At 33.3% G+C, this 20,533-nt stretch overlaps 3 protein-coding genes across 3 annotated transcripts; all 3 read left to right on the forward strand.

Annotated features, from left to right (window-relative positions):
• Positions 1-2,070: 2,070 nt before the first annotated feature.
• LOC18031688 (OTU domain-containing protein At3g57810) lies at positions 2,071-5,375 on the forward strand. Its single transcript, XM_006421426.2, has 6 exons — positions 2,071-2,217; positions 3,370-3,972; positions 4,130-4,251; positions 4,390-4,430; positions 4,840-4,938; positions 5,185-5,375. The coding sequence occupies exons 2-6, from the start codon at positions 3,381-3,383 to the stop codon at positions 5,354-5,356; spliced, it is 1,026 nt and encodes a 341-aa protein (XP_006421489.1). The 5' UTR covers positions 2,071-2,217; positions 3,370-3,380; the 3' UTR covers positions 5,357-5,375.
• A 1,360-nt stretch (positions 5,376-6,735) lies between these two features.
• On the forward strand, positions 6,736-10,381 carry LOC18031526 (receptor protein kinase-like protein ZAR1). Its single transcript, XM_024190683.1, has 2 exons — positions 6,736-8,256; positions 9,407-10,381. The coding sequence occupies exons 1-2, from the start codon at positions 6,945-6,947 to the stop codon at positions 10,021-10,023; spliced, it is 1,929 nt and encodes a 642-aa protein (XP_024046451.1). The 5' UTR covers positions 6,736-6,944; the 3' UTR covers positions 10,024-10,381.
• Positions 10,382-15,981: 5,600 nt separating this feature from the next.
• Positions 15,982-18,715, forward strand: LOC18031456 (transcription factor bHLH130). Its single transcript, XM_006421428.2, has 6 exons — positions 15,982-16,992; positions 17,412-17,704; positions 17,790-17,960; positions 18,061-18,126; positions 18,216-18,284; positions 18,373-18,715. Exons 1-6 carry the CDS (start codon positions 16,575-16,577, stop codon positions 18,442-18,444), a joined length of 1,089 nt encoding a protein of 362 aa, XP_006421491.1. The 5' UTR covers positions 15,982-16,574; the 3' UTR covers positions 18,445-18,715.
• The last annotated feature ends 1,818 nt before the right edge of the window (positions 18,716-20,533 follow it).

Here is a 20,533-nt window from a genome sequence, read left to right on the forward strand (position 1 = left end):
GTTATTTTCATTGTTTCGTATTATATCTTTAAAATTTTGAATTTGCAATCTGTGGTTTAGGTTTATAAATAAAATTATTTAAAATATCTAGCAGTGAATAGATTAATGTTAGAACATTTAATTTTTTTCTAAATTAATTTAATTATTTGAATTCAATCTTACACTACGCAAATCATAGGACAGCACTAAATATAATTTAGGACGCTACATAAATCAAAACAATATGAAACATAATAGACGCATGCCAAATTGTTCTATGTGTTTGAGTTTGAATTGAATATTAATAGTAGATACTTTAAATATGATATGCATAAAATACACAACATTTAAATTTATTACTTTGACAATTTTATACATTTAAAAATGATAATAATAATTCTTTAAAACCACGCAGTTCTCTCTTTATTTCAAAGAACAAACATGCGCACACGTACAAATAGGAGCAGCAAAATAAAATGCAATAATTTGAATAAAACAATTTCCGCCGTAGCTGTTCCTCCGCCATTGCCTCTCCCTGAAGGTAATGTTCTTGGCTTTGGGAATGACGTCGGTGAGCTAGATGGACTGATTGAGCAAGATGGCATGATTAATGAATTTTTGGCTCATTTGAGTGTCCATCTCGCCTCAAGTGTCTGAAGGTATTCCTCCGCCATTGCCTCTCTTTGAAGGTAATATTCCTGACTTTGGGAATGACGTCGGTGAGCGAGATGGAATGATTAACGAATTTTTGGCTGATAATAATTAAAATGTTAGGAAACTAAAATGTTAGGGCAATAACAAAGTGCACTATAATGCTAATAAATTGGTATAGAAATTTAATTTATATTTAGTTTCCTCTAATATCTAAAAATTTATTCTTAATTGAGAAATGGATTGTGTTGAGCATTCAAAACAATTAAATTTTGTATTAGTTTTACTCAATTAGATTTTCCCACCAATAGAATTGTTTTAAAAAAATTGTTTTTATTAATCTTCTTTCATACATTTGGTGTTTTTTTTTTTTAAATAAAATCGTTATGATCTTAATAAAATACACATAATACATTGTGTGTGAGTGAAAAATGCATATGGATGTGACTGTTTTTTGACATTCATATCATAAATATTTCAAAAACATTTTTAACTAAACGACAGTGTAAAATGTTGCGGCAACAACAACAATAAATCTATTTAACCGACTAATAATACTAATTTAACTTTGTAATATTTATAATAAATTGCAAAATGTAAATTATTTTATTTATTTTAATTTGTATTTAAAAAACATTGAAATAAATGTTTGGGTTAATAGATTTTAATATTAGTAAAATGTATTTGACAAATTAGAAATATTATAACAATTTCAAAATGTATGTATTTGTGATATTTATTTTCATTTATCATAAAATATTAAAATCAATCTTTAGATTAATAAATTTTTAATATTGTTAAATCTATTTAAAGATTGCTTATTATCATTGGAGCTGGACGGTGGCTTTAGCATGGCATATTAAAACTTACTCAAGCCTTTAACTTTACCCCCTTTTTATAAGATTTACATCCTTATTTTAGATACATATATAAATTTTTGTTGAACTATATTTGACTTTAAGCATTAAGACTTACTTTGTGTAGTTATTTTCATTGTTTAGTATTATATCTTTAAAATTTTGAATTTGCAATCTGTGGTTTATGTATATAAATAAAATTATTTTAAATATCTAATAATTAATAGATTAATATTAGTACATTTAATTTTATTCTAAGTTAATTTAATTATTTGAATTCAATCATACACTACACTAATCGTATAACAGTACTAAATATAATTTAGTGCAATCATATACTATCCAAATTAATTCAATTCAATTCAATCCAAGTCCAGTTAATTTCGGCACGCCAAACTGTCTTATGGTTTGAATTGAAGATTACTTCAAATATGATTTGCATAAAACATACCATTTGGATTTATTACTTGATTTACTTCGGGAATTTTATGTATTCAAAAATGATAATAATTTTTAGACGACACCGTTTTCTCCTCGGCTCGAAGAAATAAAAACATTAAGCACGGAAACACACAAATGAATCGAAGAAGCAAAACAAAATGAGCAACTTGAATAAAACTCAACTGACAATCAGAAAAAGGGAGCCTTGAGAAATTATACATTGCTTGTTATTATTAAAGTCATTTTATCTCTGGTGGGTTGAATCGTTAAGGATTCAAAGCTTTAGCAGGTAATGATTCTTTACTTCACCAGTTTTCTTTCGTCTTCTAGAAACAATCAGAAAAATGCATTAGGCTATCTGGGTTATTGTTATTTTTTTTTATTATTTGTTTTTAACTCACCACTTTTGTCATTTATTGTATGTTGTTTTGTTTTATCAATAAATGTTCAATAGATTTCTCTTTATCTTCTCGGTTTTTTATCTGCTTCTTTTAGCTGTGGTTGCTGGAGATATTGATGGTTAGTTATTCCCTTACTGTGGATTATATTATTAATTCTTCTGTTCCTGGTAATGAGAATTTGACAGTCAATGATTTATTTTGTTTTTGGCTTGTGGATAGACTTGTATCTTGATTGATTGTTTTAGTAATGGCTTAATCTTGATGGATTCTGTAAGCTGGAAAAATTCAAATATCTAGTCAGTCTAGCTCCAAAGAAGGGATTGAGTTTGGAATTGGGTTGTTAGAGAATTATCTGCTGTTAGATGATGATAGGAGTCCATCAAACTTCTGTTTACGAGCATACTTGGCAAATGGACCAAACAGGCTCTTAATTTATTCAACTTTTGGGAATTTGTTTGAGATAACTATGCTTAATATTTAATTGAAATCAAATATGCTTGAATTTGATCTATTTAGTCTTGTTTATTTGTTTCTTTTTTGGTTTCTACTCAATCATTGTTCTATGGAAGGATGTCCTTTATGTAATTCCTTTAGGGTGAATGTTGATTCAACATCATGTTAAGTCACCTTAGAATTGATACCATTGTGTTGGTTAACATTCAACGTAAAGTTGCTTGGAGGGTAGGGCATTGAGTCTATAGTTGGACCATAATTTACTTGAAATCTTGTTGAGCTTTCCCAGGTTGACACGAAATTGTGCCAAACTCTAAAGCCTAGGAGTGTGAAATGCAAAATGGGTTTTGTAACTTAAGCCCTATGTGACAGAGATATGATGGAAAAATAATTTCTTTAGGCATGCAGGCAGGTAAAAAGTATGTTTGTGGTTTTAGACATTATGAATTAGTTGATATTGGTGGAAATGAAATAGCTGCAACGGTAGATGATTTGAGCCAACTGACATTCATTTATTAGAGACATAGTTTTGATGGACACTTACTTGGTTATTCATCTAAATTGTTGTTGACACACTATTCCCACAGGCTATGCCAACATGATTGTTTCTACCTCAATCTGTGCCTGTGCAAAGAATGTTGTCAACCTGGGTGGACGATTTCAAGGACAAATGGGTGGCAATATATGTGGTGTGACATATCGAGGACCTTCCAGTTCATGTTGTTTCTATTTGTGCAGCGGGCAGTCTAAGAAGAACTATGCTGGCATCTCACGAACAATCTCTTCTTCATCTCTTAATGTCTTGCAACCATTCCAGGCAACTTGTTTTAGTCCTGGTCTCACCAAACCAAGGTGCAATTTGCGGCCATTAACAATTCGGAGTTTCATTGGTTCAAGAGGATCTCAAAAGAGACATATTGAAATTTCATTGGCTTGCCGTAGTATGAAGATGAGGCTCTTGGTGCCCAGTCAAGGGGTGCTTCCCAAACTGAAGCTTAATGCTGGACCTATAGATTGGCCAAAAGGATGTGCATCTGCTGGCTTAATTTGTGGATTATTAGTTTGTTATTCGAGTTCTAAAGCGCATGCTGAAGCTGCCGATGAGAAAGAGGATGGAGAAGAGGATTATGATTTGTCAAATGTAAAATATTTACATGGGAAGAAAGTATATACTGACTATTCTGTTATTGGTAAGCATTGAGCGCCACATCACCCCTGAATTTCGTACAGTTATACATTTTTGTTACAAGTAATTGTATATTACTCATGTTGATAGTTCTGAAATCTTTACATGTGAAATAATTTTGAATACTTGCATTCCAGTGTAGATAACTAGATAATATGCAGGCATACCTGGAGATGGCAGATGTTTGTTCCGTGCTGTTGCTCATGGGGCTTGTTTAAGAGCTGGGAAACCTGCTCCAAGTGTGAGTATCCAGAGAGAACTTGCTGATGACTTACGGGCTAAAGTATGTTCCTTGTATTCTCTTCTCTCGCTCTTTTATTTTTGTATTTTTTCCTTCTAGAAGGCCCCTGTAGTTTTATCCTAAGGGGTATCTGTTATTCTTGAATGCAATCTCATTTTTCCCATTCATTTTACTTTTCAGGTTGCGGATGAGTTTATAAAGAGAAGGGAAGAGACAGAATGGTACATTTATGGGTTGTACCACTGTCAAATTGTTACCTTTTTTATATGGTTACCTCGTTTTGATTTTAGCTGAAGAATTGTATAAAATAGATGAGTAATTTTTGGATGAAGTAAAAAGAAATAAATTCTGATAGAAAATCATGAATGCCACCCTGTTATGAGGAACCATTAAACAAACTTTTAAGGAATCTTGTGCATGACAATATCTCTGGCAGATTTTTTCCTAGAAGGCAGTAACATGTCTGTAGGAGAGAAGAATTAAGTTACACATGATGTGATCCTTACCATGTACTGTCTTCCCAGACGTCTAATATGACATTTGTTATATCAAAGAACATGCTGATGCCATTTAACCTATTTTAGAGTTCTCACTGATGGACTTGGTTGTGGTGGTCTTCAATATCAACAGGTTCATTGAAGGTGATTTTGACTTATATGTTTCACAGATTAGGAAGCCACATGTTTGGGGAGGTGAGCCTGAATTGCTCATGGCTTCTCATGTTCTCCGGTAAGTGTTTCTCTCTTTCTTTTGCTTTGTAGGAATTTGACCTTAAATCTATCCTACCCCATTGCACTCCCTAGCCAACTGAGCTATTGGTTTTCTGAATGTGATACTGTTGTTTCACGGGGTTCATAATGGCTCATTGCTGGTGGCGGGGGCAGTGTAAATATAGTTATCCATTACTTTTTTTGTGTTAAAATTTGTCGTCTGCATCATTGAACTGACAGAATCCAGTGATTCTGATAATCGCAGGATGCCAATCACAGTGTATATGCATGATAAGGATGCAGGCGGCCTGATATCAATTGCCGAGTATGGCCAAGAATATGGCAAGGAAAAACCTATCAGGGTTCTCTATCATGGATTTGGCCACTATGATGCTTTGCAAAATCTTGGGCATGAAGGTGGTATATCAAAACTTTAGTGCTGATATTTGATAGAAAGGAAACAAGATTAATTCCTGTGTTAGTTTAGTCGACACAAGTTCGTATCATGTAGCTGTATTGCATAATGTTATACGGAAAGGAGTTCAATAAGGTAGCAAGGATGATTTTCATGGTTTAACAAAAATGATATTTTATTCTGGAATAAAGTCCACAATGATCATCATCATCTCTTTCTCGTACTATGTTTTGGCAAAATGTGAGAAATCGTGAAGCTTCTTTGAAGGTGAAACGTGAGTGTTGGAATGAGGGCAAGTTGGGGTGGCAAAAATACCCGCCTGATTAACTTTGTTAGTAGTTTCTATTTCTTAGAATAGAGTTTGTTAGGAGTTTCCTAGAAGTGCATTTATCTCATAAATGATAATATAAACTTTTACCTCCTATTTTAAGATTCGAACTCGAATAATCAGTTAAATAAAATTATTTAAAAATCATTCCAATAAGTTCTCTCGAAACTTATTTTTAACATGAGATTTTAACGACTCTAAATAATTAGATTTTAACCACTACCTGCTCATGTAGTATTATTATTATTTGGATATTCATTCACCTGCTCAAATTTGAATTTCTTGTGGTTGGTGTTTGAAATCACAGTCTGCTGGGACCTTCTCTTTTTAAATCTTTTTCGGGTAAAGAGATAACAACCTCGAGGCCCATCAGTTAATCTGTCATTTCTTACTGAATGTTGATTACACAGGTTTTGACAAAAGTGCCCTTACCCATGGCAAAATTTAAACTCACTGTCCACGTTATTATTTAATTAGATTCGGATTCGATACAATAACTTAAAAAATTAACAACTCACGGCCTTCAGATTAGAAATATATGAGTTAAAAATTTAGTACTATCATATGCTTAAAAATTCATGTGCTTAATATTGAGTTAATTTCGTCATTTGTAATTAAATAATATAAAACCCATCCATTTGGCTGCTCGGAAGACGACATTGGTGCATACGACTTTCTGCTTTTTCCGATTGTCGTTTTATTTCGTTTGATTTTAAAACAAACTCGAACTGAATTTACTAAAATGACCTTTTTGTTAGTGGAAACTGAAAAAGTGAAGAAACGTGTTCTGTCTGTCTTTCTGACATGAACAAATGTCTTTATCTTTTCTTTCCCTTTTACCCTTTTCACCAAAATGTCGTCCCCAATTTAATAAATTAAATAAATTTTCAGAAAATATTACACATCTTGCCACGACCAAGGCATGCATGCAAGAACAAAATGTGAATGATTATTAACTTAAGATTTAATATTTAAATTATTTATTTATTTTATAAAATTAAAATTTATTTAAAAAAAAAAAAGGATATAGTGCGTACACTAGTCAAGAAAATTCAAACGTTTGCTTAGCCACGTTGGTGTCTGCAGCTACCTCGGTAACACTAAACTAAACCAAACAACTCATTCAATTCAATTTCAAATATCCTTCTCCTTCTTCTTCTTCTTCGAACTCTTCTTCATTCTCTTTGCAACTCCTCGTTGCACTTGCAAAATTATTCAGTGATCATCAGAATGAACTAAGAGTCCATTAAAGTGCAAGCCCTTATTATCAAATTGTTCCAAAATGCTTCTTCCACTCCTTTTCTTCGCACTCCTGTTATTATTCCCAGCTCCTCTTTGTTTCTCTCTGAACCAAGATGGCCTTGCGCTTCTTGCGCTCAAAGCAGCCATTGCACAGGACCCGACTCGAGCTCTCGACTCATGGTCCGAGTCAGACTCGACCCCGTGTCACTGGTCCGGCATTCACTGCATTAGAAACAGAGTCACCTCTCTGTACCTCCCAAACAGGAACCTCACTGGCTACATGCCTTCGGAACTCGGCTTGCTGAACTCACTCACTCGACTCAGCCTCGCCAGCAACAACTTCTCGAAACCAATACCCGCCAATCTCTTCAACGCCACTAACCTCGTTTACCTCGACCTCGCACACAACTCATTCTCCGGCCCAATACCTGACCGAATCAAAACGCTCAAGAATTTGACCCACTTGGATTTGTCTTCAAATCTCCTCAACGGGTCCTTACCCGAGTTTCTCCTCGACCTCAGAGCCCTCACTGGCACTCTGAACTTGTCGTTTAATCAGTTCTCGGGCCAGATTCCGGAAATGTATGGTCATTTTCCGGTGATGGTGAGCTTGGATCTAAGGAATAATAACCTCAGTGGAGAGATACCTCAAGTGGGGTCATTGTTGAACCAGGGACCCACTGCATTTTCAGGAAACCCCGGGCTTTGTGGGTTTCCTTTGCAGAGTCCATGCCCCGAACCTGAAAACCCCAAAGTTCATGCAAACCCAGAAGTGGAAGACGGCCCACAAAACCCTAAAAATACTAACTTTGGGTACAGTGGTGATGTAAAGGACGGGGGAAGAAATGGATCAGTGGTAGTTTCTGTAATTTCGGGCGTTTCTGTGGTGGTTGGCGTCGTTTCGGTCTCGGTATGGCTGTTTCGGAGAAAACGAAGAGCTCGGGAGGGCAAAATGGGAAAGGAGGAAAAGACAAATGATGCTGTGCTCGTTACTGATGAGGAGGAGGGGCAAAAGGGTAAATTCTTCATCATCGATGAAGGGTTTAGTTTGGAATTAGAGGATTTGTTGAGGGCATCGGCTTACGTGGTGGGGAAGAGCAAGAATGGGATAATGTATAAAGTGGTTGTGGGAAGAGGATCGGGTATGGGCGCGCCCACCGTGGTGGCTGTGAGGAGGTTGACTGAAGGTGATGCCACGTGGCGGTTCAAGGACTTTGAGAGCGAGGTGGAGGCCATCGCCAGGGTCCAGCACCCTAATATCGTGCGGTTGAAAGCTTTTTACTATGCCAATGACGAGAAGTTGCTGATTTCTGATTTCATCCGCAACGGGAGCTTGTACGCTGCGTTGCATGGTAACATTCCTCTTTCCATGATGTTGATAATTGCTGTTATTATTAGCCGTTGAATTGGACTAGGAAAATAATAAATTACTCGTAGGGATGATTATTAATGTTAAGTGTATGGCTTGTAATCATCTTTAATGATATAGCTGGGTCCCAGATTGATGATCACGGGTGTCAATCTGTCCTTTCAAAACCGTAATATGATTGGTGTAGGGGCTCACTATAACTTGAATTCTGATTTGCTGTCATCAGAGTCAGTGGCAGGGAGAATAACCCTGTTAGTAGATTTAGATGCAGGCAGCTTCTAGGTTACATTAGATGTAAATTAATTTTACGGTAAGGAACTAGGCAGCTTGGTAAATTTTAGAATGCCATTGCACATTTGAAAAGATGTGCTAGTACATTTGTTATTGGTGGAAGTCAAGTTTAAAATCATGTTTAAGAGTTAAGAAACTCTTGAGATTTGACAATTTTAACACGTTCCCATGATGTAATATCGAGTGTTGCTGAGATATGAATCTTTTGTTTAACATCTTGAAATTGGAGGATTGAGTTTAAAATTTTGAAGTTGAGGTGCCCATGTCTTTAATATCTTATGTTTGGATCCAAATATTTGTAATGAAAATAGGACATGACATTGATGGGTTTGGAATATGCTTCTTGTTTTTTCACTGCATAAAGATACACTTCTTAATTTGGCCATTTCGAAATCTTATACTTCTTTGATTTTTTTTTTTTGTAATCAGAGAACTGGACATAATAAAGAGTGTTTGTCCTCATTGATACAGTATTTATTCAATTCTAATGGATCTTTGGCCTTTTTCTCTTTGTTTTTTTCCCTCCGTTAAGATACATGTCACATGTCATTAGATGCATTGTACGGACAAGTTTGCATCTTAGTTACAGAGCTTCAATACAAGAATTTATTTTGTGGTCCTGGTGCTCTGCCACTGTTTTCTTATATAAATACATACAAAGACTATAATTTATTTGGATGGATCCCAATAAAGTGACAGACAGGTGCATCATTTTCATTATAAAAGTGACAGCACGAGGTGGAGCCCTAATTTCTTATGGCTGTTCTGGTAGTAAGCTTAAGTTTGGCAGTATAATCAATGTCTAATTGGTTTTTAAGATGGTGTTTTAACTGTTGTTGCAGCGGGACCGTCAGATTCTTTGCCACCACTTCCATGGGAGGCGAGGTTAAAAATTGCTCAAGGAACTGCAAGGGGTCTAATGTACATACATGAGTACAGCCCTCGAAAATATGTGCATGGCAATATAAAGTCCACAAAAATACTTCTTGATGATGAACTCCATCCTTGTATCTCAGGTTTTGGACTCAACCGTCTTCTCCCCGGTACCTCTAAAGTAACGAAAAATGAAACCATTGTAACCTCTGGAACGGGTTCAAGAATTTCAGCTATCTCTAATGTTTACTTGGCACCCGAGGCTCGAATATATGGCAGCAAATTCAATCAAAAATGTGATGTCTACTCATTTGGGATTGTACTCTTGGAGATATTAACTGGGAGGCTGCCTGATGCTGGACCAGAAAATGATGGGAAGGGCTTAGAAAGTCTTGTGAGGAAAGCTTTCCGTGAAAGACGTCCCTTGTCTGAGGTTATAGACCCGGCACTTGTGAAAGAAGTTCATGCAAAGAGACAAGTTCTCGCTACATTCCATATTGCACTCAACTGCACCGAACTTGATCCAGAGTTTCGTCCGAGGATGAGAACGGTGTCTGAGAGTCTTGATCGCGTCAAACTGCAATGAAATTAACTGGAAGTGACTTGTAAGTTTTGTCCATTGTAGCCAGTAGGTAGCCAACTTCCCGGTGTTTGATGCTGTTTTTTTATCAGGGTCATTGATGTCATTGATTGCGGGATTCTTTGGATGTATCAGATGTGTATGCCTGCTTAACATATTGTCATAACAACTGCATTCTCCTTGAATGTGTTGATTTATGTCCATCTCGAGTCTTGACTCTTGGTCTGCTGAAAAGTTTACATCTGCAGAGATTTGTTGAAGGAAAATTTGGAAAAATAGCTGAAATGGCTACTTGTATGTGCAAAAGCAAAACAATGACTTTGTAAATGCGAGCAGCTTTCAGTTTGAAAATCAGATGCTTTTGCTGACCAGATAATTCAGGTGATAAACTTGTTGAATTTTGTACAAGCTGTTGCATTCTCCACAATTATAAAGTTTCAACATTCATGGGGGCTAAGCGACGAATTATTATCTGGGCCTTAGATCTGGATAGAGGCTGGGGGTGGGTCTTGGACATTGATTTGAAAGTGATTCCGACTTGGGCTTTTTACACCCCAATTAAAATCCTTAAAAAAAAACCCCATACATGGTTATATTATTAGTTGAAATTGCATAAAAGGATAAATTGAATTTAATTAAATTAAAATGTCTTTACACCCAATTATGAAGCCTATTATCTTTAAATTTTAATAAATGATATAATTATTTTTTTATAAATTCAAAATGAAACAATGAAGAAATAAATTATCTAATAATTGATTTTTATTATGAATTAAAATTTGATTAATTTATTTTACATGATATTTAAATTTAATTAAAACTCTATTATACCTTTCGCCCTTTCCTGTAATTTTGAGTAAGGGAAAAACTACAGATACGCAAGCAGGGCTTCGTAAGAGTTTTCGGTGTGTTGGGAACTCCGCTCTGTGACTCCATTTTAAGCCCAATACCTTGCCGATTCTAAACTCAAATTCTGAAGCCTGGAACAAAAATCTAATCTAACCCGTTTATATGATCACATTATGAAGCTATCTTCAATATAGTTTTTCCTAGTAAAGTATTTGGTGAGTAGAGATGGACAGAATGGTTTTCAAAAATCAGACCCAAATAGAATCTATTAGTAAAAAATGTTTAGGATTCTATGATTTATAATTATGCTAAGTTACATCATCTGTAACATACATGAATCTTTTTTTTTGGGTATAACTCAGTTTTGCTCATCAAACAATCAAGGGATGATGTGAAACTACTTTTATGATGCATTTACTGAATAGAAATTAGAATGGGTAGGAATGGGAATAAGCTCAAATTGGAATGGGAAATAAGAATCAAAATAAGTTATTTGCTTAAGCTGTATGAATCGAAATCGGAACGAGCTCCATTCCTATTGATATGTTTATTTTATTATGGAATCGGGATGAATTGTTTCAAATTACTAAAAATACTCTTTGTCAATTAGTATTGCTAATAGTATTTGTATCTATTATAACATTAACAACAATAAGAATAAAAATAATACTAAAACTGAAAATATTAATAATGGTATACACAATAATAATTGATAACAATAATAATTAAAATAATAAAATAAATAAATTGTTACAATAATGATAATAACAACAACAAAATGAAGGATAGTAACAATAACAATAACAATAAAAAAAAGTAATAGATGATTATTGTTGTTGTTGTTTTTAATATGATATATTATTTGTTATTATTACAATTGTTATTATTATTACTATTACTACTGTTACTACTACTATTATCACTATTATTATTATGCTTTTTTAATTTTTTGGTATTTATATTTTTCATTTAAAGAGGGCATTTTGGGAATATTAAAATTTTAATGGGGTAGAATGAGAATTTTTCCCAAGGATGATTCACACACCCTTTGGGAATCAATTTTCAATTCCTTATTATCAAATTTAGGCAGACCCCACGATTTCGATTCACCAATCCTACCTCCATTTGTGAAGTGAACATTGTCAATAAACGTGCTTTTAGATCTTACTCTCAGCTGTTTATAATTATAATACTTAAAGTAGCAATTGAAAGTATTTAAAAGAAATATTAAAATACACCAACGTTGACAGGGATATTTTTTTTTTTTTTAATGCAAATGCATGAACTTTATTAATAGAAACAAAAATGAAGAAGAGGTTATATAAAGAGAACAATTAAAATAAATCTGTACTTGGACAGACCCAAGCATCATTTTAAATATTCTTTATGAATAAACACTGCTGGCTAATCTGACCCGCAAACATTAAGATTAATAGGTTGAAATGGGATATATAGTTTTAAAAAATCATTTTTCGTTTTTCTATACAAATACATGAATATTTCATTCAGCCAAATGTTCAGCATTTTCGATGCAATTATCATCAAGATGATTATATAGAAAATCTATCACAACGTACAATTGAGCGCAAGGATGTTTTCATTGTTAAATAAGTAAATAATATTTTACACATTTTAACATTTAGAAAAAAAAAATTTTCAATCTCTCATTCCAAAAATTTAAAAATTAAGCTTTGTTAATAAAGACAAAATAACTTATTTAATCTTAAAAAGGTTTTACTAAAAAAAAAATAAATAACAACATAAATTTTAATAAGAGTTTATGAGATTAAATAAACAATTATAACCATTAAATAAGTCATATCAATCAAGTACAAAGTTTCAATCGGCAAAACCTACTATGATATTGGAACTAAGTTAAAAGAGCGGCACTGTAATAAGAGCTCTAGTATTAATGTGCACGCGTGGTCGACGGTTTATTGAAATCACATTTCTTGCAAAGTTGTAAGAAATTCTACTTATAAAAATTCTACTAATAAAATTTTTACTTAGATATTTTTTATTTAAAAAATACATATTAAACGGAGCTTTAGATGAGTTCTATGAATTAACTAATATTATCTGAACACAAGGACAACAATAGTTTCTATTGTATAATTGGTCTTCTAAACTTTTACCACTACTAGTTGAAATTTATCAAAATTAAAAAATACAAAAAGAATATAGAAAGAATCCTTGGGAAAGAAGTCAACAAATCCAAGAACCCTAATCCCCAAAGGAAACAAAAGAATCAACAGAGAGAACGAGGCCATTGGTTTCGGGATTTTGGGACCCATTTGCCCATATCTCAAAAGTAATAAAGGAGAAATCTAAAACGATATCACTCTTATCAACTAAGAAGACAGAAAAGAGAGGGCTTTTTGTTAAAAATAAAAATTAAAAGCCCTTTTTACCCTTTTTGGGGATTTATTAAAGCCCAAAAAAAAAACTATTTGGCTTTAATTAATTGAAAGATGAAATAAAATAAGGCAAAATGCTTTGAAGCAAATGCCATCCCACGTGTCCATGTTTCCCTCCACACAAACACTGCCTTACTTTACTTAGGCCTTTGAATGTGAAACACGGTCTTGTTTCTCTCGCTGTCAGTTTTATAAAAACTTTATGTGATATTGTGATTTTTACTTTTTAAAAATTTTTATCACCATTTCCGTGAGAGGAAAGAGGGACCACTTGCAAACTCCTGCCTCCTGAGCCCTGATGTCTATCTTTGATTTTAATTATAATAAATCTAAGGATCATCATGAGTTTGACAAGCAATATAATAAAGTGAAATTATCTATAACATTTAATTTTTTTTAAAAAACACATAAACACTTATAAATGTTTTCTTATTTGTATTTACCCTACAATTTAGACACTATCAAATTATCAAATTCTTTTGATTTTAAACATATAAAATTTTGCTTTTTTTTCCTCCTCTGGAGAAGAATTTAGAGATATTAGGCAGGGTTAAGAAAGAGAATTAAAGTACTTTTTTGTTTTTTGTTTTTAATGGAAATCAAATTAGGTCCTTCTTTTTTTTAGAAGAATTAAATTATTATTCTGTTTTTGAACAAAAAAAAAACTTTAAATTATTCTCCCTAGAAAATTACCTAGTCATAAGATTTTTATAGGCGATATTCTCTTTATTTTGGAAATGCCTTTAACAATAGGGTCAACTTATAAATATTTCAAGAATGCATAATGACCACAATTATTTTTCTTAGAACAGGAATTGTATTATCTCAAGTGGGGAATAGAATAGAATAAATTTGATTCGCATTCAACATTTACATTTTTTTTTTCTCTTCTTAATCTTAGATTATTTCTTAATAAAATATTAAACTTTTTAATATTTTATCCCCCCTAATTCAGTAGACTAAACCGGATCCATTCAAACGCTGAGATAATTCCAGAACAACAAGAAGAAGATCTACATATTATATATAGTTTTGACCTTAATAAACTATAGTGGCAACTTGGTAAATATTAAGAAAAGAGTGGGGGAAAATATATAGGAAGGTACAAATATAGAAAGGCGGCGGGCGCCTGTGATATCATTGAAACCGATGAAAAGGGCGAAAACGACGGGCGGGAATCAGATGCGGCATGAATCTGGTGCTCACGGGCACAATACGGTGACGTCAAGCCACAATCATCCTCCAATAGCATTTTTTCTAGGTTCTGGCTTTTGCTTTCACACCTCGTGCGGTTATGCCTTATCCGTGATTGACACCATTCCCAACTCTTAACGCCGTCTATTTTATTTTCGTTATTCCCCGTTATCTCTCTCCCGCACAGTTACTCCTTTTTTTTTTTTTTTGGCCCCTTTCTTAATTGAATAATTAATCACAGAGAAATTTCTTCTACGACATACAGAGGCCTGATGGGAATTTTACCCCACGGTCTTGTCACCGTTAGTTATGAAAAAGTCAATAAAAATTATTAACTCCAAGAATTTAACTTTAAAAAATATTTGACCATATTTTTAGAGCCTTTAAAATGTAATTATTTGATGATATTCGAACTATATAGTAGAATATCTAAGAATACTTTTATGCTATCATAATATGTATTTTTAAAGTTGATTCGGGTTTTAATTAACCATTACTTAATTGCAAGTACTTTATTTTATTTTATTTTTTATATTCAATTTTGAATCTCTCAACTATGACTTTAACTATGATAAACGTTTGAATTTTTGACGGATTTCTACTGCACTTTTTTGGGGGGCGGGGGGGGGGGGGACTCTGAGGCAGGTCCCAACTTTAAGTTTTTTTATAATATGCCATATAATTTAATATTAAAGAAGTTGTGTTAAATTTTGATTTAGAATTCAATGGGCGTATTTATCAACTAGGATTTTCCATTTGAAAAGGACTTGAGAATTATATTATAAAGAATTACTAAATTGGGATTGAGGTGATTAAAATTAAGAGAAATTCTAGAATATCTTTAATGTATGATAATCAAATGATATACGCGTGACATATGTAATTGAATTTAATATAACCACAACTTATAAGATAATTTTTTTAAATAAATGTATATATCTCATAGCATTCTTATTTTATGGACGACATGGTACTTTCGATGTATTTTAGATTTAAAAAAAAAATAGTATCTAAATCAAGATTAGTGGATTGAGATTCATTTTCTTTTTGCGTATGGTCGTCTATGCTTTGGTTCCTCTTTGGAGTTTGAATTAAGAATTAACCAAAGAGAAAGTTAAAAAAAAAAGAAGTAACTGTAATATTGTGTTTAATAATCATTGTCAGGTGCGGACATTCACGTTTTTCTTAATACGGACACATTTTTAAACTGTACAATTTTAAAAAATTAATTATTAAATAAATTATAAAATCATATAGTTTAAAAGAGTTAAAAACTAACTTTTATAAACCATGCAGTTTTACATTAAAAAAAAATGAAGCCGCCCACTGTTGTGTTTAAAGTAAAATTTCCCAGTCACTAATTTAGTGACGAATTTAACATTATTTTAGAAGAAAAAAAAATCACTTTCTCTTTGGTTAATCAAAAGGGTATTTTGGGCAAATAATAAAAATATAAAAAAAATAAAATAAAATCTACGAAGCTTTCTCTGTTTGAGAAAGGTCCCTGAATGATGTACTTGAGCACTGGCTACAAGAAGAAGAAGATAAATAAATATCACCTTCCCTTTCAACAAATCTTTCATATCTTTCACTGCCACGAACACCGCCAGCGCCATCTCTATTTCTTTTTAACTTTCTCAAGATCTTCCTCGCTTTCTCTGCTTTCAATACAAAACCTGAAGGAACCTTCTTTCTTCTTAGCGATCTTTTATTACTTTCTCATTATTATTATTAATATTCTCATTTTTTAGCTGATCCAACGTTCCTCCCAAGTTTTAATTACCTTTTCTGTAAATGGGGTCTGTGTTTTGTTGCTCATGTTATAGCTTATATATCCTTTGAAGCTTCAGATAAAGCTCTTTTCTTTTGGTTGCTTCCTGTTCAAGATCTTATCTTCACTCTGCTTACAATTCAAGCTGAAAAAATTTCTTGAGAAAGCGATGCAAGCAAATTCCCAGAATTTTTCTTGATGAATAAATTTCTGTCAATCTTACCTGTAATGTTTCACTGGCTCTATTAACTCAACCAAAACAGTCCTTTCTCAATAAGAAACAGACCGAAACAGAGCAAAAACAGAGGAGACAGAGTGATTGTGGCATGGATTCAAGTACTAATCATAATTATCATCAGCAATCCAATCCTGGGTTGTCAAGATTTAACTCTGCTCCAACCGCGCTTCTGGTAAATTTCACTGACAGTTTAGAATCTGGTGGTGTTAATAAGAGCAGTTTTGAATCAGAGAGATTAATCTCAAGATTCATGAACTCTGGTGGTGATAATAGCAACAACTCAAGCTTTCAAGAATTTGAGGTTAAATCTCCTGTCAGTTATGGGAATTCTCAGCAAAGTTGTTCTGGTTTGCCGCCTCATTATCCGAGGCAGAGCTCTGCTATGGATCATAACTCGTATGATTTGTTTTTGGATCAAAGCTCACGAGTGAAATCTGTTAATTCCAATCTTGTTAGGCAGAGTAGCTCCCCTGCTGGACTTTTCGCGAAGCTGTCTGCTCAAAATGGTATTTTCATTCTTCAGTTCAATAATTCTGTTACTGTGCTTTATGAGATTTGTCTTCTTACTTTCTTTATTCTTTTTGTTTCATTTTGAATGTTTTTGTTTAGATTTTATATTTGAAATTCTTCTTGTTTTGAGAATAGTTTCAATTTTCAATATTGAATTGGCTATCCCTTTATAGGTTTCTTGGCATTTTTGTCTTAAGATAATATAGTATTGATGAATTGATAGTTATTTGTATAGATTAAGAAGTGTATGTGTACTACTGAGAGTCAAAATTCAGTTTCCTTTAGGTGTCATATTTTTGTAAATTTGGTTTGCTTAATGCTGCCCTATGAGGCATATATCTATAGGGAAGATTTCTTCTGAGAAGAATAATTTTATCATAACTAGGAGTCAGAAAAATGACCTAATGAATTGCAGGCTATGCGAGCACGAAAGAAGTGGGAAGCTATGGTGGGGTGAATGGCTCTAATGGAGACCTGAGTCCATCTACGAAAAGGCTGAAAAGTCAGATTAGCATCCCTTCAAGGATACCTTCTTCTTTGGGCATGTTGTCACGGGTCTCTGAAGTCGAGAGTGATGGCCCTACACATGGAAAAGTGAGAAATGGGAATGGTGATGCTCAGTTTTATAGCACTGGATTCTCATATGGTTCTTGGAATGATTCATCCCATTTCACGGAGAGTTTTACCGACATGAAAAGAGAGCAAGGGGTATGGATGTGCATATTAGTTTTTAATTTTCTCCATATCTTGTTGCTTGTTAGATTTTAATCTATTTGGTAAATTCTATCTTCAGAATGGGGAGCTTGGGAATTCAGTTCATATGTTGTCTCACCATTTGAGTTTGCCTAAGACTTCAGCAGAGATGGCTGCTGTGGAAAAGTTCCTGCAATTCCAAGATTCTGTTCCTTGTAAGATTAGAGCAAAGCGTGGTTGTGCTACTCATCCTCGAAGCATTGCTGAAAGGGTAAAAATATCTATTTCAGAAAACAGTTATAATCTATCTAACTAACTTGAGCAAAAGGGGCATTTTGTTTGAGTTAATTATAAGGGCTAAATGTTTTCAGGTGAGAAGAACCCGTATCAGTGAGCGAATGAGGAAACTGCAAGAGCTTGTTCCAAACATGGACAAGGTAATAATACATATTACTTCTCCGATCTTTTAAACCTCAGAACAATAGTATTTCCAAATACTCAAAATGTTTTTGTTTCATCTTGCCAGCAAACAAACACAGCAGACATGTTAGATTTGGCCGTCGACTATATCAAAGACCTTCAAAATCAGTTCAAGGTAATAACAGAAGAACCTAAACTTGCAACTTCAACATTCTTGCTGTACAATTTTTAATCTTACATTTTGATAATTGTCTTGTTTGCAGACTCTCAGCGACAACCGGGCAAAGTGCAAGTGTTCAAAAATTCAGAAACCAGTCGAGAATCAAATTGTTTGACTTTGTTCCTGTACAGAAAGTCAGAGATAAGCTAAGTAATGGAGAAGGCCCCCTTCTGAGGGGGATAGAATTAAGATCTCCTTTCCTTTTTCTTTCCATGCACTAAAGTACAAACGAGCTTAAAAAGTTGAAACGTTTTTGGCTTCAATGGGTTTGAAATAGAATGTCAGATAGGATTTTCCTCCACAAGATTTAGATCCTGTTAGCTGATACAGTTCCCAGTTACAAAATATGTGAAATAAAGAGATAATTGTACAGGACACTTTTTTTTCCTCCCTTTTTTTCAAATGCATTTCTTGTTTTAATGTTAAGCTTTCATGTTTCAGCTACATAAGTCTTTCAAAGCCAGAAATTTCAATTTGTGCTACTTCATATTGGTTTGACGTTGACCCAAAGTTAAAGGAAAGGCTAGTGGCTAAAAAACCGGAGACAAATCTTCCGACATAGTTGTTAGAATTTTTCTCAAAAAGGAGAGAAAAAATAAAAATGAACAACTTGTGGGTTTGTAGGAATTGAAGCTCCAAATCCAATATGTGTCAATGATTTGTTAAGGTTGCAACAACCGCAATCAAAATTAATAGAAAAGTCAAATTTGGGGGTGTGAATGATCAAGATCAAGCTCAAGCTCATTTATGGCCTGTTCCATTTTGTATTCATCCAGGGGACCGCCATTAATGCAGGAGTTATGGTCTGATTTTGAGCCTTTTCAATTTTTCGGCTGCTGTCGTTGCCATGTTGTAAATGTTTATGCGGAAACAAGCAATCACTGAGGCTGTAATTGTAACGACAAGCGAAAGGAACATAGGATCCACATCCTCCGAAGAGTTTCTAAATAAGAACAAATACTCGTACAAAGTGACGCTGCATGTTATGGTTGATTGATTAAAAAATATAAATAATCAAAATAAATGATATGGGCTACTTCATGATCTTAATTTTATATATTATTATATACTACAGCACTTTGTACAATATTATTTATGGAAAAGTGTTTCTGGCCTTTTCCTCGCTCTGTTCAAAGTAGTAAAATCACTTATTTTTTGGGCTTCTCGAAGCCTTTAAAGAATTAAAGGAATACTTGCTGAATAACCCGAGGAGTTGATGCACCACTCTAAATTCTTTATCAAACCCCTGTTTTTACCATGATTAATGCTAATGATTACAATAATTAAGTTCCAACTGACGTATCATTTATTTAGTAAAGAGTATAATAATATTTTTATTAATTATGAATTTTATTATTTAATAAATAAATTTCACATAATAATTAAAACTCAAGTTGCGACTCAACTGTTAATATCTCAATTATTATTGTTTTACCACGATTGACTGCAATAGCACTAAGGATAAAGAATAAAATTTGTACGCAATGCAATTTTTATAATAAAAACCTTGTTAATTCTTTTAATCCTATGAACTCGATATTGTATAGATTGATTATGATTCAGTACTGGTTTTTTTTTTTTTTTTAGCACTGAATCAATGATCAAGATTTATTTTGAATTTTTATTTTTTTTATTTCTCTTACATAACAATTATTGATTCAGTACTCAACAAAAACTCATCTCAGCACTAAATTCTTATGCTGTATAGATAATGGTATCCTTGCTTTGTTTGCTCTTTCCCTCTTTGTTACACCATTGGTGGGCTACTACTTCCACCGATTAACCAGTTCAGGCAACGTTGCTTGCTCCAGCCTCCCTGCATCTAGGGGTGCACGTTTCAAGTTTCTTATTTCTGTTTGGTTTCTAAGGGTTTTGGTTTGGGTTGCAACTTGTTCGATTTTGAGAATTCAACCCAAATAGATTTAAAAATTAGTTTGATTCAAACTAGGTTCGGGTTATAATTTCAGGTCAAAAATTTAAATTATGTTGCAATTGAGGGGATGAGTTTGAGATTTGAGGAAAGTTGATTTTTATTTAATTTAGAGTATTTTTTTTAATATTTAAATGTAACTCGATTCAATTTTGATGTTCGGTTTCAGTTTTAATCGGAACTGAATCTAAACTTGATAGACTTTCAATTCTCAATACAATCAATTTTTAAGATCAAATTGGACCGAACCAAAAACCGAAAAAGAAAATTTCAA

Source organism: Citrus clementina, unplaced genomic scaffold (assembly GCF_000493195.1).
Source record: "Citrus clementina cultivar Clemenules unplaced genomic scaffold, Citrus_clementina_v1.0 scaffold_9, whole genome shotgun sequence".
Taxonomy (NCBI): domain Eukaryota; kingdom Viridiplantae; phylum Streptophyta; class Magnoliopsida; order Sapindales; family Rutaceae; genus Citrus; species Citrus x clementina.

Coding starts and splice junctions, on each gene's coding strand:
- LOC18031688 (XM_006421426.2), top strand. CDS start 3,381: ATGATTGTTTCTACCTCAATCTGTGCCTGTGCAAAGAATGTTGTCAAC. Junction 3,973..4,129: donor TACTGACTATTCTGTTATTG/GTAAGCATTGAG, acceptor GATAATATGCAG/GCATACCTGGAGATGGCAGA. Junction 4,431..4,839: donor AGAAGGGAAGAGACAGAATG/GTACATTTATGG, acceptor CAATATCAACAG/GTTCATTGAAGGTGATTTTG.
- LOC18031526 (XM_024190683.1), top strand. CDS start 6,945: ATGCTTCTTCCACTCCTTTTCTTCGCACTCCTGTTATTATTCCCAGCT. Junction 8,257..9,406: donor CTTGTACGCTGCGTTGCATG/GTAACATTCCTC, acceptor CTGTTGTTGCAG/CGGGACCGTCAGATTCTTTG.
- LOC18031456 (XM_006421428.2), top strand. CDS start 16,575: ATGGATTCAAGTACTAATCATAATTATCATCAGCAATCCAATCCTGGG. Junction 17,705..17,789: donor ACATGAAAAGAGAGCAAGGG/GTATGGATGTGC, acceptor TTCTATCTTCAG/AATGGGGAGCTTGGGAATTC. Junction 18,127..18,215: donor TTGTTCCAAACATGGACAAG/GTAATAATACAT, acceptor TCATCTTGCCAG/CAAACAAACACAGCAGACAT.